This window comes from Fukomys damarensis, unplaced genomic scaffold (genome assembly GCF_012274545.1).
Source record: "Fukomys damarensis isolate Sample0158 unplaced genomic scaffold, DMR_v1.0_HiC HiC_scaffold_35, whole genome shotgun sequence".
In the NCBI taxonomy this organism is placed as follows: domain Eukaryota; kingdom Metazoa; phylum Chordata; class Mammalia; order Rodentia; family Bathyergidae; genus Fukomys; species Fukomys damarensis.
Window position 1 is genome coordinate 41873817 of NW_022900947.1, and position 17881 is coordinate 41891697.

Here is a 17881-nt window from a genome sequence, read left to right on the forward strand (position 1 = left end):
CAAGAACTTGCATAAAGAATCAATAACTAGGATCTCATTGTATTAAAAAGATTTTGCAGTACAAGAGAAATAACCAATAGAGGTAAGAGACAACCAACAATGTGGGAAAAAATTTTACCAGCTACTCTCTCCTCAGAAAAAAGACTACTACCTAGAATATATAAAGAACTCAAAAAAATCATTCCCCCCAAATACAAAGATCTGATTAAAAAATTGACATGTGAAACAAACAGATGTTTCTCAGACAAAGAAGTAAAAGCAGCAAATAAATATATGAAAAAAGTTCAACAACACTGGTCATTTGAGAGATGCAGATGAAAACAACACTGAGATTCCACCTCACCCCACAAAGAATGGCTGCTATCAAGAAATCAACTAATAACAAATATTAGCGGGGCTGTGAGGAGAAAGGATCCCTTCTCCATTGTTGGTGACAGTGCAGACTGGTGCAACCACTATGGAAATCAATATGGAGATACCTCAAAGAACTAGGATTAGAGATTCCATGTGACCCAAATATCCCTCTGCTGGGTATCTTTCCAAAAGAATTAAAAGAATCACACCACAGTGATATATGTGCACCCATGTTTATAGTGGCACAGTTTGTAATAGCTAAAACTCAACCCAAATGCCCATCAGTTGGAAACTGGATAAAGAAGATGTGGTTTTTCTATAAAATGGAGTACTACTCAGCCATAAAGAAAGAGAAACTAGAAACATTTATATCTAAATAGATGCACATTGAGGCTATACTCTTCAGTGAAATAAATAGGACACACTTAAGCAAATACCAAATAGTTTCTCTGGTATGAAAAACTAAAAGTGTAAATAAGGTTCAAATGGTATAATTGGGAGTGTGACATAAGAAGAAAATGGCTAAAGGGAAAGTGGGAAGGGGTGGGGAAAGGAAATAAGGGAAAAGAAAAAAATGTGAAAAACTGGAAACAAAGTCTTTGTAAATAGGGAAGGGTGGAGGGGGTGAAGGGAGGGCAGAGGTATAGAGAAAAAACAAGAACCAAGACATATCATGTAAAGGTACAAGATCCCAATGATAAATGTAACTGTATTGTTTGCTTTGAATACACCAAAGAATTTAATGGAAAAAAAATGAATGTTGTTTAGATTTGATAGGTATTGCACTGAAAGTATGTATTGCTGTTGGTAGTATTGATTTTTTGACAATAATAAGTCTTAAGTTCCACAAACATGGGATATGTTTGGGATTACTCATATCTTCTTATATTTCTTTTAGCAATTTTTATAGTCTTGTATAAACAAGTTTTGGGCCTTATTAGTTAAGTTTATTCCTGAGTACTGTATTTTATTCCTTTTGATGTTACTATAATGGATTTTTTTTCTTAGTTCGCTTCCAGACTATCACTGCTACTACATAGAAACACCTTTATCACAAATTTGAGGCCACTTTTTATAGTCTTTTAATCTATGTAGATATTTTAGACAGGTATTTTTTTTAACAGGATAATCATAGTTGCTTTAAAACCTGATTCTGGCTATTCTAATACCTGAGGCCTCTGCAAATCTTTTTTTTTTTGTTGTTTGCTTGCTTGCTTTTGTTTGTTTCTTTATTGAGACAGGGTCTCCCTTTGTAATTCATGCTGGCCTTGGATTTGAAATCCTTCTGCCTTAGCCTCTGGAGTACTGGTATTAGAGGAGTGTTCTACCACACACAACTGCAGTTCCATTTTTCTTGGTTCAGGGTTATGGTGCCTTTTCTCCTTGCATGCTTGGTTAAATTTGATTTCTGTTCCTTGTTCTTGAAAACTTATTGATGGCAATCCCTTAAGACCTAAGCTAGAGTTGTCTTCCACCAACCTAAGAGAGGTTTTATATTTATTTCTTCTAGGTACTTGGGAGCACTACAGAAGACGACAATTTTATACCAAATTCAGAGTTTGAGGTCTGCTGAATCACTTAACATTGGGATTCAGGTTGCAAATCATGTGAAAGCTGTCGTGAGCTAAAAGTTTTTGGGGATTTTATTCCTATCCATTAAGCATCAAGACAACTTTTTCCAAATTCTTCAAGACATGAGTCCTAGTTCACTGTCACATTCACTTTCAACTAGTCCAATTTTGGCTTCTGCCTCCAAAGCTCCTTCAAAATTGCTCTGTGAAGGTTACCTACAAGCTACATATTGCTAATTCCAGCGGATAACATTTGATCTCTTAAGCAGAGTCGGGGTTAGTTTTTTCTTGCTACAGTGGTCTTTCTTGACATTCATAACACCATATTCTTATTGGTTTATTTAAATTTCTTTCTTTTTTTGTTTTTGGTACTGGGGATGGAACTCCAGACCTTGAGCTTGCGAGGCAGACAGCAGAACCACTGAGCTAAATCCTCAGACCTGTTTATTTAAATTTCTTTAGTTCTTATTTGGCAAATCCAGGAGTTAGTTGCAATAGGACTTAATATAACCGTCAATGCTCTTTGCTAATCCCTTTACTTTTAGAAATTATGAAGTTTTATCTGACAGAAATAGGCACCCTAATCTATTTCCTCAAACTATAATGGCATTTGACCATGGCTAATTATATCTCTCATGTCCTCAGAGTAAGTTCTTCTATAACAGGTCCATATCTCAAGCATAGGAGCTGTATAAATGACTGCAGATGAATCAACAAATAAACAAAGGAACAAAGAACAGGTAATGTGCTGCTGCTTTCATTCTCACTTAAATTACCTTTTGGTTTTAGTTTTTAAATCAGGGTCTCCCTATGTATTCCAGTCTGGCCTTGAACTCACTATATAGCCCAGGCAGCCGCAAACTTGCAGAAATCCTCCTGCCTTAGCCTCTCAAGTGCTGGAGTCACAGGGGCTGTGTGTCACTACACCGAGCTTACCTTTCAGCTGAATTCAGAACAAACCTGCAATGTTCCTGCACACTGTATAAAATATACCTACTATGACTCTATTATTAACATGAAAAGATTATACAATAAAATTAAATGTAATTTATATATAAAGTGTTCTAGTTAATTGTATATACTAATACATTAGAATATTCAAATACCAAAATTAATTGTCTAAAACAAGAAAAATTTTAGTATTTTTAATGTAGAGGAGGGGCGGGAAAACTATGTAACTCAGAAAGAGACTTTTACTCTGCAAAAGAAAAGACAAAATAAAGGTACAGCATTCTGGTTTAATAAGGAAGCTGCAGACTATGGGCCCTTCTAAAGAATGAACAAAACTCTAATAAAATTTTTCTGATCAGGTAGGAAACACTCCTACTGGTTTTCCTTGAGACATGTGTATTTACTAGAGTTAAGATTTCTCTTCTGACTTTCTTTTTTGAGATAGTAGGAGAGGACAATTAAATTGAATTACACTTAGTTCATGTTGCTATTCTTAAGTCAGAAATATGTCATAAAAAGAGCTGTGTGCTATGTGCATGTACCAGCTCCTCTTGATGAATGGAATCATAATGTACTTCAAACATGTACTAATAAAAATAAAGTTAAAAAAAGAGTGCAACAGTAGGATTACTAGCATTCAGGTGTGAAAGGCTATACTAAACTCTGACCAGTTCCTCTAGCAACTTGACAAAGTCTGGAACTTGAAAATAATGGCTTTCTTCTACAGCTAATGAGGATTTCTAACAAAACCACAGAGTCGAGCAAAAACTTATCACTTACCAAGAACAAATGTTAGAACCCAACCCTGTGGCCCACCCTCTCCATTTCTGTCGGTCAGCCTGGGGTCCAGGGAAGGACCTCGCCTGTGCTCCAGTGTCGCCCAGTGGGCCGCGACCTCACCTGCATGGTGTTCTGTGCCGCTCACGCCCCTGTATCATCCCCCCCAGCCCGGGCGAAGTACTCGGGATGGAGACCCGAAGCCTCCTCCAGGCTGGAAAACACTGCTAGGCCTAGCGGTTTCCAACGCCCGCCCGCAGGGAGGTGAAGGGGGAGCTTCTTACGCAGGCGTGCAGGTGAGCTCTGTTGCCAGGCAACCCAAAGGCACAGCCTAGATGATGGTAGTGGGTATGAAGCTGCCAGGTCCTTGAGCATCTGTCTCAAGTAGTGTCTTTTATATTTTCTGATGGGCTAAGGCTGGCATTCCTCATACCTTTTCCTCTATCTGCACTATCACCAAATCAACTAGTCTCTGGTACCCTGCAAATCCCAAATCCTCAAGGATTCGGTAATAAATTATTTTTGAAGTGTTTTTCTATTGGCAAAGTAAATAAAGCCCTTGTGGAGACCCAGGCATTGATGTGTGAAAAGATAAACTCCTGGAGTGGAGAATCTTTCGGATCTCTTAACCTGGAGTCCATAGCCCATATTCGGTTAGATTTTAGGGAATATTTAAACCCTAGCCCCCAGTTTTTCAACACCTTTGTTTCATATATTTACTATTTTTCTGGAGTTAAGGACCAGAGCTTTCATCAGATTCTGAAATGGGACTGTAGGTTCTGCAAGCCCACTGTGAAAACCCACTGCCCTCCAAGACAGAAGCTGCTTTACATAGGAAATCTAGACAGGTGGGTTCCTTGGTGCTTAAGTTAAGGAGAGGACATTAACTGAGACCTGCTAGGAGCCATGAGAAAACACTTGGCATTATTCACATGGTTGTATACATGGTCCTAGAGACACACTCACTGAGATTTGGAAAACAAACAAAAAAATATGTTTTTAGCAACACAATTTTAAATGAGTTTGACACTGGACCTCTTAATCTGTAGTGCCTGGTTAGTACTCAATATAAATCCTATACAGCTAATAGCCTGTGCTTTCTGCTGTGCTTCTGTATGAGACACTAATATTTTAAATGCAAATACTTAGAAACACAATTTTCATGACCATGTGTTGGTATTTCTGCTCCTCCCCCTCGTTTTTTTTTATTCTAGGAGCCTTTAAATGTGTAAGAAGCCTATCTTTCTGGATTTTTGAGAGGCCCTAGGAATTAGTGCTTAAGATTCAATTGCCTTTTCTTATCTTGAGAGTAAAAAAATCCAAGCTACTTGAATTGCTATACACAGAACCATCTAATGCTGCCCTATGTATACGTGGCTTTAGAGTAGAGGCCTACCCTGCTCCCAAGACCCTACCTTATCAAGGCAATTCATTTTAAAAGAATGACATTTTTGTCCTGGTCTGCTTCTTATGTTCTTCCTTCAGGTTGACAAGAAGTGAAGTTCAAGAACTTTCTAGTGAAAGGTACAGTGTAACCTATAACCATTGGTCAAAATCAAGACAGAGCTTTGTTAGATGATCGAAAGAATGTGCAAGTGCAAATCTAATCTCACTTATTCAAAGATCCATCTCTCTAATCAGCCAGCAACTTCCATGAGAAGGTGGGATCCATGAGGGAGGGCAGAAGGAAAGTAGCAAGGAAAATTGGAAGGCAGTGGGGTGGGAGTGGTAGAGAGACTCAATCTCCACTTGGCCTAATTTTATTTCCATTAAACATTGATTTGATGTAAAAAGTTCTCCAAATAGGTTTGTGATTCTCTACTAGTAGGATTATTTTCTTTCTGATAATGAATAACACTGGTTACCTTTCAGATGTTGCAGGGTGAAACAACTTAATTCGAGATGAACTGAATATTACAAGTTGGCAGAAAAAGTTTCTGATGTATACACACACACACACACACACACACACACACACACACACACACACATATATATATATCATACTTTATGGTATATAAATTAGAAAGTACATATTGGACCATTGGATGAGTTATGAACAAAGCTTCAAGTCATATAATTTTAGTTGGTGTGCATGTTCTAAGAATTAGCTACAAAATCCAAAAGGGATAACAATTGCTCATTCAGTCACATAATGAGTGACTTGAACCAACATCAAATGACTGTGTGTCAGTACAATCAATAGTCACAGACATCCAGGGAACATCATTATTTATAGCTTTACTATACACTATTTATCATTATAACACTAAGAAAAACTATTTTAAGATGCTTTTTATTTTCTACAGATTAAACATTTGCAGTCTCAACTAACTTTTACTGAGAATGTTCACAACACAGGAATTTTCAACAGAGTAAACTTAGAGAAGATTGCTTTTGAGAAGAAAAAAAAAAAACATCAGTACATTATGTATTCCACACATTGTTTCTGTGGAAAATTAGTTGGCATCCTGTAAAAAAGAGGGGGAAAATTGAATTAGATTCAAGTTAAAATGAGTATGTGAATATTCACATATGTCATATATTCACATATATTTTTATATAGACATTTCTATGAATATTTTATCAAACTATAACATTGGTAACTGAGACATTTCCCAGATGTCCTTCAGTGTGTATACTTTTTACATTTATCACTTTATCTGTCTCTAATGACCTGCGTATTCAGCACAACTGTTTGACAATATTTTACAGTATTTAATCATATGAAGGTGGTTTCCTAAAGTTCATTAATGCCAATCTGATTTATGAATGTTTCAAATGCTGCAGTTATTCTTTGTATATCTTTCCTTATACAGTATACCTCCAGTTAAAACATCTTATTTTATGGGTAACTTCTTTCTGTTAGGTTTTGGTATTCATATTATGCTGATTTCATAAAACATTTGGAGATTTTTCTTCTTTGATCTGAAAAATTCAAAATCTATTGGCTTAGTATTTTCTAATGGGATGGTTTCTTGATAACAGTTTCATTTTTTCCTCTTAAGTATTAATTTTTTTTCTTCTGAGGTCAATTTGGTAGAACCTGCCTTACTATATAATCTTCCACTGAGCCCAGGTTTACAAATTTAACACAGAGATGTGCAAAGTACCCTTTTTTAAAATTTTCCTTTCTTCTATATCATTTAATTTCTTTCTTTTCATATGTATTTTTATATATTTTTGGTTTTACACTTTTTTCTAAATTAGGCTAGGCAAAATATTCTAGCTTATTTTATCTTTTGTAAAGAATCAGATTTTTGAGCAAGGCATGGTGGTGTATGCCTGTAATTCCAAAACTTGGGAGGCTGAGGCAGGAGGATTGCCATAAGTTCAAGACCAGCCTGAAATACATAGTGAGTTCGAGGACAGCCTGAATTACATAATGAGACCTTGTCTCAAGAAAACCAAAACAAACAAAAAATGCATCAGATTTTGTTTTGTTTACCAGTTTTCTACTTTATTACTTTTTAACTTATTAATTTTTTCTTTTATTTTTATAACTTTCTTCCTTCTACTTTCCAGAGTCACCTTGTTGCTCTGTTTTGACTACTCAAGTTAAATTCTTAATTGATTATTACTTTTTTAAGATGAGGTTCTCACTATGTTACCCAGGCTGGCCTCAAAGTTGAAATCCTCCTGCCTTAGCTTTCTGAGTAGCTGAGGTTACAACTCTTTCTTGTTTGGTTGAGGCCTTGAAATTTCCACTGCTTTGACAAGTCTCCTAGGAGTCACTATGGAGTGTTTTCATTATCTTATTTTTTAGCTATTGTGTGTTTTGGTATTAACATCTTCTTTATTTAGAAATAGTACATTTGGTTTTGTTTCTTTGACAAAATATTAAGAATTTTAACTTATTGTTTTGGACAAGGTCTCAGTACATAGTCCAGGCTGGCTTCAAATTCATGCTCTTTCTGCCTCAGCTTCCCTAGTGCTGGATTAGAGGTGTGCGCCACATCTAGCAAGAATTTTAACATTCCTTGCCAAATATATTTAAGTGGTGTTGAGGTAAATAAAATGAGTGAAATATGTGCAAAATATATTAATATAGAATTTCAATTTAGGATATATAAATTTAGTAGAATAGAGTTTTATTTTTCCTATAAATTTATTAATCAGAACTTCAACTGATTTTAAATTTATAGTCTATTGAGTTATTAATGTTAACACATTTATCAACATATGGGGCCAGTGGCTATAGACAGGCCCCACACATTTAATAAATATGTCAGTCCTAAAAGCTGATGGCTACTAAGTTTGTATTTTATGCTCAGCACTGCATAGAAACTCTGTGAGCAGCAAAATAGAAGTCATATCCTTATATCTGTCCACATTTTCTTAATGCTCTGGAACTGTTAGATCATATGCTTTTATAAAGAATATTTGAGTATGAGTCACTCGGAAGACAGAAGTACACTTGGTCTATAAGTCGTGGTTCACATGGTGGACACTGGCTAGCACAGTAGGCATGCAGTTCCTGACATACACTGCTTGGACAATAAATCCTGACGAAGTCAGCATCTTCAAAATCAATTAGAAGGGCCAAGGATTTAGCTCAGTGGTGCCGCCACCTGCCTCACAAGCGCAAGGTCCTGAGTTCGAACCCCGGTACAAAAAAAAAAATCAGTTATAATGTTTATGACCATAGTATGGACTGAGGGATACTATGGCAAAGCAAAGCTGGCCACAGAATGTTGATGTTTTTCATCATATGACACCTTCATTGCTCCTATAGCTGTAGTATTTATACAGAATATTAGTATACTCATGCAATCAAATAAAAATACACTGAACATAGTCTAATTTGTACATATTTGAAACGAATAGAAATTTTTAGGCTGTGTTGGACTGGGAATCAAATGTCACCTCATTTTTATACATCTATTACACATCATTTTTAAAAAATGCATACCATTTTAAATGATACCTGCTGACCTCCCATTGCGTGGCTAAAAAAGAATTAGAAATAAGTCCATGTAATTAAGGCTGAAAACTAACATTCATAGAATGTTGATGCATTGTAAGGGTACAGAGGGGTGTTTCTTGAATGTACATCAGAATTGCCTGGAGGGTTTGTGACAACTCGAAAATGTGACTGCTGAACTCTGTAGCTGGTGTTTCTAAGTTAGTAAGTCTGAGGCAGACTCCCCAAATCTGTTATTTCTAATAGGTTCTTAGGTGCTGCTGAAGCTGCTGAGGACCACAATAAATGAGACATTATTTGACTTTGCTTATTTTCTTGATGGTCTCAAAAATGTAGAAGAATTATTCTCAAGTTTAATTTGATACCAACCAAAATTAACTAGCTAAAGTTGCAGAGCTTCAGTATGACTTCTTCATTTTTCAATATGGGTTCTTTATCCACTCCATTCTCCAGTTTCTGTCAGACTAATTTTCCAAAACACCAGTCTCACCACGTGCTTCTTAGCGACCCCAACACAGAAAAGTTGAAAATTTTCAGCTAAATATTTATCAACTGATTCCTATTAATTCATCAGGATTCAGCCAATAAAAGCTTTTCTGTATTTCCTCCATTCCTTAAGTGCTGTTTTTTGAAGCCTCCACAGCCATCAGATGAAAGATGCACTTAATATAGTACAGTCATCCCTCTGTACCCAATTTTATCAAAAATATTTTAAAAATTGTGTCAGTAGTAAACATATACTGATTCATTTTTTTTCATCATTCCTCAAATAATATGGTATAATAGCTATTTATATAGCTATTTACACTTTATTAGGTCTTATAAGTAACCTAGAGATGATTTACAATGTACAGGAGGACATGATATGCAAATACATCATTTTACATAAGAGACCTGAGCACCCTCAGATTGTGGTGCCCTTGGGGTGTACTGGAGCAAACCTCCATGGGCATCAGACTGACTATACTTGTATTTCCTCTGTTGGGCTACGAACTTGGAGGGTGTAGAAATTGAATCCTATCTTTTATTCCGATTCATTTATACCTGGCCAGCACCCAGTGAAGTATAGTAAATAGTTGTTGAATGAGCAAACTAAAATTTTCTGCAAATGTATTGGATGCAAATATTTCATAAAGCATAGCTGTCTTAGAAAGAAAACACATTTTGTCTACAATTTGGGCATACAAAATGAGAAATGCAATCACAAAGTTTGTTCTACTTAAGGCTACAAGGAGAAATAAAGTTTTTTTTTCTACTTAAGACTATAAATGGAAAGAAAAGCTATCACTGTAGTTGATTCTTTTAAGGATTCATAAAAATAGTCATAACTCTGGGCCGGGGATTTAGCTCAGCAGTTTGGTGGCCTGCCTCGCAAGTGCAAGGACCTGAGTTCAATCCCTGGTACCAAAAAAAAAAAAAGTCATAACTCTTCTAAACTACAGAATCAAAAAGTTAGTAAATGATCTCTTGGAATTTAAGAAACAAGAACACTTAAGATATTTATTTCCTGTACATGGAAATTGAGTGACAAATGTCATTTGGGGAATTTACAGACATGAGTAGTGAATCAGAAGAGATCAAAGGTGTGATGGCATTGAAGCAGTCGGGTAACGACAGGGCACTTGTCAGGCTTTAATGCTGGATGTCAAATATCTATAAATAAACTTCAAGACTTAATTGAAACATAATTAAATCATAATAAAATTTTCAAGTTTGGCATCAATTGATTAAAAAATACAGTACATGCATACCCTGAATAAAAAGTAGCCTCTCCTTCTACTTGGAAAAGGACTTTGGAACCCTTCCTGAAAGAGAAAAGGAAGGTATTACAAGCAACACCAAAAATCAGTGCAAATTCTTCTTGAGAGTATAGTGAAGCTCTAAGTTACCTTCAACTATTATCACTAAACAAGCAAAGAGTCATAGAATTGAGTGAACAATTCCTACCAGGAAAGAATCATTATATTTTAACCTAAAAAATGTCAACAACTAGCAGTTTCACCCAAATATTATATTTAAGAGTGCTATTCTTACCAGTACATCAGGTTCTCTTTTCAGGAATTTTATCAGTTGTAAGTGTATTCACCAATAAATAGTTCCATTTCACCCAGCTATCCTCTGCTGGGTATCATTCCAAAAGAATTAAAAGAATCATACCACAGTGATATATGCAAACACAGTTTATAGCAGCACTGTTTGTAACAGCTAAAACTTGTAAACAGCCCAGTTGCCCATCAGCTGGAAACTGGATAAGGACGATGCAGTTTTTCTATAAAATGGCATACTACTCAGCCATAAAGAATGAAAAACTAGAGTCATTGATAGGAAAATGGATGCATATTGAGCTTATACTCTTAAGTGAAATAAATAAGACATACGTGTATAAATATCAAATACTTTCTCTGTTGTGAAAAACTAAAAGTGTAAATAAGATCCAAATGGTATAATTGACAATGTGAAATAGGAAGAAAAGGACTAAAGGTGTAGGGGAAGTGGGAAGAGTAGGGGAAAAGAAATAAGGGAAAAGAAAAAATATGAGAAAACAAAATAATGGAAACAAAGTTTTTATAAATAGGGAAGGGTAGAGGAGGTGAAGGGAGGGCAGGGGTATGGGGAAAAAATGAGAACCAAGACCTGTCATATAAAAGTACAAGATCCCAATGATGAATGTAACTGTACTGTATACCTAGAAAGTACAAATAAACTCAATGAGAAAAATAAATAAATAAATATAAAGGTAAATGAGAAAAAAGATAAATGTCATATAAAACTAAACTAGAATTGTGTCAAAGCAAAAAATATATATTTCTGTAGTGATGTAAATTGTAATTGAGAGATAACTTTGGTAAATTATATTTATTCACTGATACTTTAGAAGAAATTTTTCTAAAATATTCATAGAAGGTAACAACAAGAAAATACCAAATAAGAACAAACCAATTATTCATAATGGTATGTCATGTAGTGTTTCTTTACTTAAACATGTCATTTTTAACTTCATGGGAAGAATATTTTATACTTTTGGTTTCCATGAAATTTATTTTTAGCTTCCTATTTTTATTAATAATTGCCTATCATAATGATCATGAAATCTATCATCTAAGACTTTTTTCATTTCATAATATAAATACACTCATATTCTTAAACTCTAAGAAATATCTGTAGTATCTAAATTCTTAAACTCTTTTTTTTTCAGTACCAGAGATCGAACTCAGGACCTTGTATTTGCAAGGCAGGCATGGTGCCACTCAGCTAAATCCTTGACCCTCTTAAACTCTTGATTTACAACAAATACATCTTAAATTATTAATATTTTATTTAATTCTCATCAGTACTATAACCCCTAAACTATTAAAGATTTTAAAAATTAGTATTTAAAATTTTAAGCACAGAAACTATATGTTTAGATATCTATATAAGAAAAGTTCTCATGTATAGCATATTAAACAGAAAAGGAAAAAAATGGAACAAAATGAAAATTAAAATGTACATAGTATTTTAGAATTTCAAAGCCCAAACATACAAAGTTTGCTAGAGTCTTATCACTAGCAATGGAGATTAATGTATAGAAGAATGTGAGAAGTAGAGACAAAAAAGATGTGGGATAAACTCAAAGATATATAGCAAACAAAATTCAAGAAAAATGTAAATGTACTAAGATTCACAAAAACATTCTCTTCAAGAATCCAAGATACTCTACTATAAAAAAGTGTTTTTTAAAAAAATTAGGTGACAGTCCCACCACAGCTAACACTCTATTGTTTTTTCATTCACTTCTTATAGTCTCTCCCTCCCTTCCTTTTTTTTTTTTTTTTTTTTTTTTTCCCCCCCTAATACCAGGGATTGAACTCAGGGCCATTTTTTCCCCTTTTTTTTTTTTTTTTTTTTTTTTTTTTTTTTTTTTAATTTTGAGGCAAGGTCTTGCTAAACTGTCTGGGTTATCCTCAAATGTTTGATCTTCCTGTGTCAGCCTCCCAAGTACTGGGATTATAGGTGTGTGTCACCACCCTAGCTTTCACATTCTTTTCTCTCATAGATTTCCAGGAATCTTGATTTGCTAAAAAAATAGGCAGGAGGATACAAAGTTCAAAGCCAGCCTGGACAACTTAACAAGACCTTGTCTCAAAATTTAAAAAGACTGTTGATGCAGTACTTACCTAGTGAATGAGAGGCTCTGGGTTCAATAACCAGACCAAAAAAAAAAAAAAAAAAAAAAACTTTTAGTGTTTATCATTTGTCTGACAGGATATACTACTAAGTTGTAGTTCACATTTTTGGCTAGTTGTCTGCTAATATAGAGGTTCTCACTAAAAGTAGAAAATTCCAACACTGTACTAAACTTGTCACAACATCGAGTGATTATTTGGGAGTATATAAATAATACCATTGAAATAATGTAGTCAAACTACACCTGATACTGAATTTTGAGAAGGTAGATCTTTAAATTGAAATTATATATTATTCATGAGCCAAGCAAATACTTTAAGAAGAAAAAGCTAATTTGCAAAAGCATGTATTGGCTGAGTATGGTGGCACACACCAGTAATCACAGTACTCTGGGAAGTTGAGGCAGGACGATTACAAGTTGATACCCAGCTTGGGCAATTTAGTGACTTAGGTAAATTCTGTTTCAAAATAAAAAGTAAAAAGGGTCTGTAGATGTAGCTTAGTGGAAAGGCCTTGGATTCAATCTCCAATATAAAAAACAAAACAAAAACAACAAAAAGAACAAAACAAAAACACAAAAACCCCCAAAACAAAAACACAAAAACCCCCAAAACAAAATAAATCCCCTTCAAACAAAACAAGATATACATTATTTCTAGAAAGTTTTGTAACAACTGACTTTTTTTTCCCTTAAATTCTTTTATTTGTACATTTAGGTATAAAATACATTTACATTTATCATTAGGAACTGGTACCTTTAAATGAGATATCTTTGTTTCTATTTTTTCCCCACTCCCCTGCCCTTCCTTCAACTCCTCTACCCCTCCCTATTTACAAAGACTTTGTTTCAATTTTTTCCATTTCTCTTATTTTTCCTTTCCCTTCTTTCCCTTCCCTAACAACTGATTTTTAAAAAATTCATTTTGGAAGTTTAAAAATTTTGTAGGAATATCACATTTGTTACATTTCTGTTTAAAGTTGGCAGCAGATACTGTCCTTGATGCAAACTTAGTTTTAAAATGTGAAGAATTTAAGGAAGAAATCGTGATCATAAAAATAAATTTACTTAAACAGTATTGCATCTTTTATAAACAGTTGAAGCTTTGGGGTAGCAATTTAAGAAGAATAAGATAAATACAGTGTTAAAGTTAAGGAAAAGTTTGACCTGAATTCAATTTTTAATAGTAGTCTGAAGCTTAGCAATAAACTAAAACTATCCAAGATTAAACTATAAAAAGAATGTCAAAGTGAAAAAAAATATTTGCATAGACTGAAGGTCAGATGACTGACCTGTGCTGTGATCTTTTTTTCCTCGTCTAATGTTTCTTTTTCTTTCTTTTTTCTTTTCTTTTCTTTTTTTTTTGTACCGGGTATCAAACCTTGCACTTGTGAGGCAGGTGGCAGAAACACTGAGCTAAATTCTCAGCTGTCGTCTCATTTTGAGAAACTCCTGAGTTTCTTCTAAGTTGTTTTCCCCTCTGTAAATTTGAGATAACCATTTTGCATATATGTAAGTATTAACAGAGTCCCCAGTAGAATCAAATGAGATAATATGAGACTGAAAATTGTGTTGTTAGAATGTAAGGCATTGCTTAGAATATTGCCTAGTAGAAGCTTTCAACCTCCCAAGCATTAGATGTCTTCTTAAATGACAATTTAAAACTCCACAATTTCTAGTTAAGAAGGTATTAATTCAATTATATTTGTCTTGCACATAGGTACTGAGTTTAGGTCATATTTTTTGTTAACTGTGGAAAAAATGAAATGTCTGCACTTAGCTTCTGACACACTCCTCATACTTACCAGCATTTTAATACTTGAACAAAGTGTGTCCTCCTAGCTGTCTTCCAACACTGACACAAAGAAAGGGCAGTAAACTGTTCTCTTCTGATTCTCCTCTTCCTACCTAAGGACTAGCCATCCCGCAGTGTCCTTTCTTAAACCAAGCAGGTTTTCTCACTGAGCAGTCATGGAAAGGCGTGTAACCCCAGCTTTCCTAGCTGTCCAGGGCTGCTGGAGTTAGAAGCAACAGGACACAGGGGACGGGAGGAGTGGAACACTTCTTTCCAAGAATGACAACACCGCTGCACACAGATGCTCTGACACTGGCTTGTCGGCATGAGGCTCATCCAAAGCAGAGTATTTTATAAACTGTTACAAGCGGGAGTCAGGGGAAAGGGCTGCCCACACAGAGAGAGTGGCCGAGCAAGCATGCAGTTTGTAGTACATACGTCCACTTGGAATCTCTTCATTCTTCTCTCATGCAGTTGCGGAACGAGCTGCAGCAACGGATGCACGATAGACGACTGAGAGGACATGAACACACACCGTGAGCGCCAGGCTTCACAGCACTGGCCGAAAAGATGCTCCCCTTCTTGTTTTTAGCCCACTCTATTTTCTCCACACAAACAAAAAGGAAATTTCAAATGTCAACTAAGCCCGCCCTTCTCGAGCACTTCAAAGAACGGTGATGAACAAGCCAAGAAGCGATGGAACAAAATTTGGTGGCCCTATGCTAAGGTTTTTTTTAGTATTTGAAGAAACACTTTGCGGAGGACCTCAGCTCTGTCGTCAGCTGCCAACAAGTAAAATCCCTCACTGCATATTTGGGAGGTAAAAAAGCCATCTTAAAACAATTCATTTCAGATGCAGGCAATGTGTGAGCATCAGTTTTCCATTAGAACATGCTTCTCCGGAATACCAGGGTAAACACAGATTTAGTCGCCTTTTCAAGTTGTACATTTAAAATTGAAGCATATGGAGAAAGACAACAGGGGACACCAAAAACTGACAATGTGTCGTTGATAGTGAAAAATGTGAGTAGGATACATTTTCTCAAAATGTAAAGCTATCCAGCAGAAGAAAATGGACGCGTGCTTGAGACATGTACCTAAAATAGGAATTGAATTGAGCCTTCTCACTCATTAAATTCATTCACCGAATGGATTACTTTGAGCCCTATATAATGGTTGTTTGTTTATAAATTCAACTTGTATTTGGTATCCAACCAATCTAACCTGATTTTAACTCCTTATATGTAAGAATGTTTCATGTGATAAACATTTTTGTTTGTTTGTTTGTTTTTTGCACCTAAGGCAAGGCTTTATTGGGGGAAAGAGCTGCTGGTTTACCTTGAACAGTGGCAAGAGACTTCATGTGATGAACATTTAAAAACCAAGTTTATCTTTCCATATCTATACATTTAAAATACACTGTGCCCCATATTCCCTAAATTGTTTTGTACTAATGAATCACAGCTTAGAAAGAACAGTGAATACATAATTACTAAGCATTCTAGATTGAAACACCAGGGTAGATTGGTTAGCGTTTTAAATGTTTTTCCTCTGGTGCTGGCATCGAACACAGGACCTCGCTTATACAAGGCAAATGCTCTGCCACTAACGTATACCCTCAGCCCCATCTAGCATTTTAAAAACCTATACATATAAAAAGAGAAACTACCACTAAAGCCAGATGAGTAAATTCTCACATTAACTTCCTAATTACTGATAAGGAATAAAGATCTTAGGAATAGAAGGAGGATATTTATAGTTAGATTTAAATTTTTGATAATCATTTCTTAAAGCAATTCTTAAAAGACTTTTGGATAAAACTATTTTTCCCTTGCACTATTTGCCACCCAAAACAATGTATTTTACTTATTTCTCTGTTCATTTATTGTTTTTATTTGTTTGCCTTATAATGAAAACTTAATGAGGACAGGGGTTTCTTTCTTAAATTTTGTTTTATTTACTGCCATATGTCCAGTACTTAGAATTGTTCTTAACACGTAGTAGATACTCAGTAAATAACTGTTGAATGAATTAATTTAATTCACGTACTTATTAACATAAAAATAAGTTAAATATATAGTAATATTAATTTCCATTTGTTTGTCTACATGTAAACATTAATGTAAAAACACTGAATTTTGATCTAGTTATATTAAACTTCAAAGACACATTTTTTTACACAAATACTAGTAATTACTAATAAGCAGTTTATAACTTACCACAACATTTGAATTGCCCAACTTCTGTGTCTTTGAATAATGAAATAAGAACTGTTACCAAAAAAAAGAAGTGAGTTAGATCATAAAGGACTAGTGGTTTCCTTTATTATTTTAATGTAGGTATTTATGAAAATTATCTTACCCTTTTAGTATTATCTTTTTCATCTTGTTCCTATTGAAAAGATATATATCACATATTATATTGTTTAAAACTATTGTGTAGTTTAAAATTTATTATATTTTATAAAATTATATCATGTAATTTTGTAAATACACATGCTATATGTTACATAAGATGTTAAAAACTAAAATTGGTTAAGTGTTTGTTGCTCTAAAAATTAATGGGAATTTACTGTTTACAATTAAAGATGTAAAATAAATATGGATGTGATCCTTACTATATTATTCATAAGAATAATAATTTGGAAACATCTTAAATGTTCCACAATGATGGAATGGGAAATTATAGTATAAATACTTGAGAGACCATGTAGAGAAAAAGACTGAATGAATCATATCAAAATATTTGAAATTGTTATCTCTAAACATAAGATTATGAGTGATTATTGCTGTCTTCCATAAGCTTTTCTATATTCTCTCCTTCCTAAGACCAGTTTTCCTAAGAGTAGATTATTCACTTTTTTGTTGTTTTATTTGTTCTTGTTCTTATTTTATTTTTTGAGGCAGGGTCTCAATATATAGTTCAGGCTGGTCTTCAATGCATTTGTAGCCCAGACTATCCTCAAATTTGCCACAATCCTCCTGCCTCAGCCTTCTAAGTGTTGAGTTTACAGGCATGCACGACCACACACCAGGCTTCATTTGGTAGTAATACAAAAGGAAATGAGATAAATTCCACTGTTGTTTATCTTAATTAGAAAAAAGTCAATTAAAATTTTTGGAACATGTCACCATTAGAAAAAAATAGATAAATATACAGTTATAGCTAAAGCTTCAGAAAACAGTTATGCTTTCACACTACCAATGTTTCTTTCTTTGAATTATTGCATGTGGAATGTACAGTGGTTAGTGTACCCATGCTCAGAGGTAACCCAAGGCTCTGAGTATGGTAGTTTGAAAATAAATTTATCCATAAAGTACTAAAATACAGAAGAGAAAATAAGA

At 34.5% G+C, this 17881-nt stretch overlaps 2 protein-coding genes across 3 annotated transcripts in view; both read right to left on the bottom strand.

Annotated features, from left to right (window-relative positions):
- Pdcl2 (phosducin like 2) overlaps positions 1-3949 on the bottom strand; it is a 29783-nt gene extending 25834 nt beyond the window's left edge. The window contains exon 1 of the mRNA XM_010640273.2: positions 3777-3949. Within this exon, the coding sequence (XP_010638575.1) occupies positions 3777-3782 (6 nt within the window). The 5' untranslated portion in view covers positions 3783-3949. The remainder of the gene's footprint in view (positions 1-3776) is intronic.
- A 1758-nt stretch (positions 3950-5707) lies between these two features.
- Positions 5708-17881, bottom strand: part of Nmu (neuromedin U) — a 186461-nt gene continuing 174287 nt past the window's right edge. Inside the window, exons 6-12 of one of the 2 annotated variants that reach the window (XM_033758940.1) lie at positions 16899-16928; positions 16757-16807; positions 14976-15050; positions 12735-12751; positions 10329-10382; positions 8566-8602; positions 5708-6124 (exon numbers count right to left, since the gene is read on the bottom strand). In XM_033758940.1, the coding sequence (XP_033614831.1) occupies positions 6113-6124; positions 8566-8602; positions 10329-10382; positions 12735-12751; positions 14976-15050; positions 16757-16807; positions 16899-16928 (276 nt within the window). In that variant the 3' untranslated portion in view covers positions 5708-6112. The remainder of the gene's footprint in view (positions 6125-8565; positions 8603-10328; positions 10383-12734; positions 12752-14975; positions 15051-16756; positions 16808-16898; positions 16929-17881) is intronic. The other variant, XM_033758941.1, reaches the window with a different exon arrangement.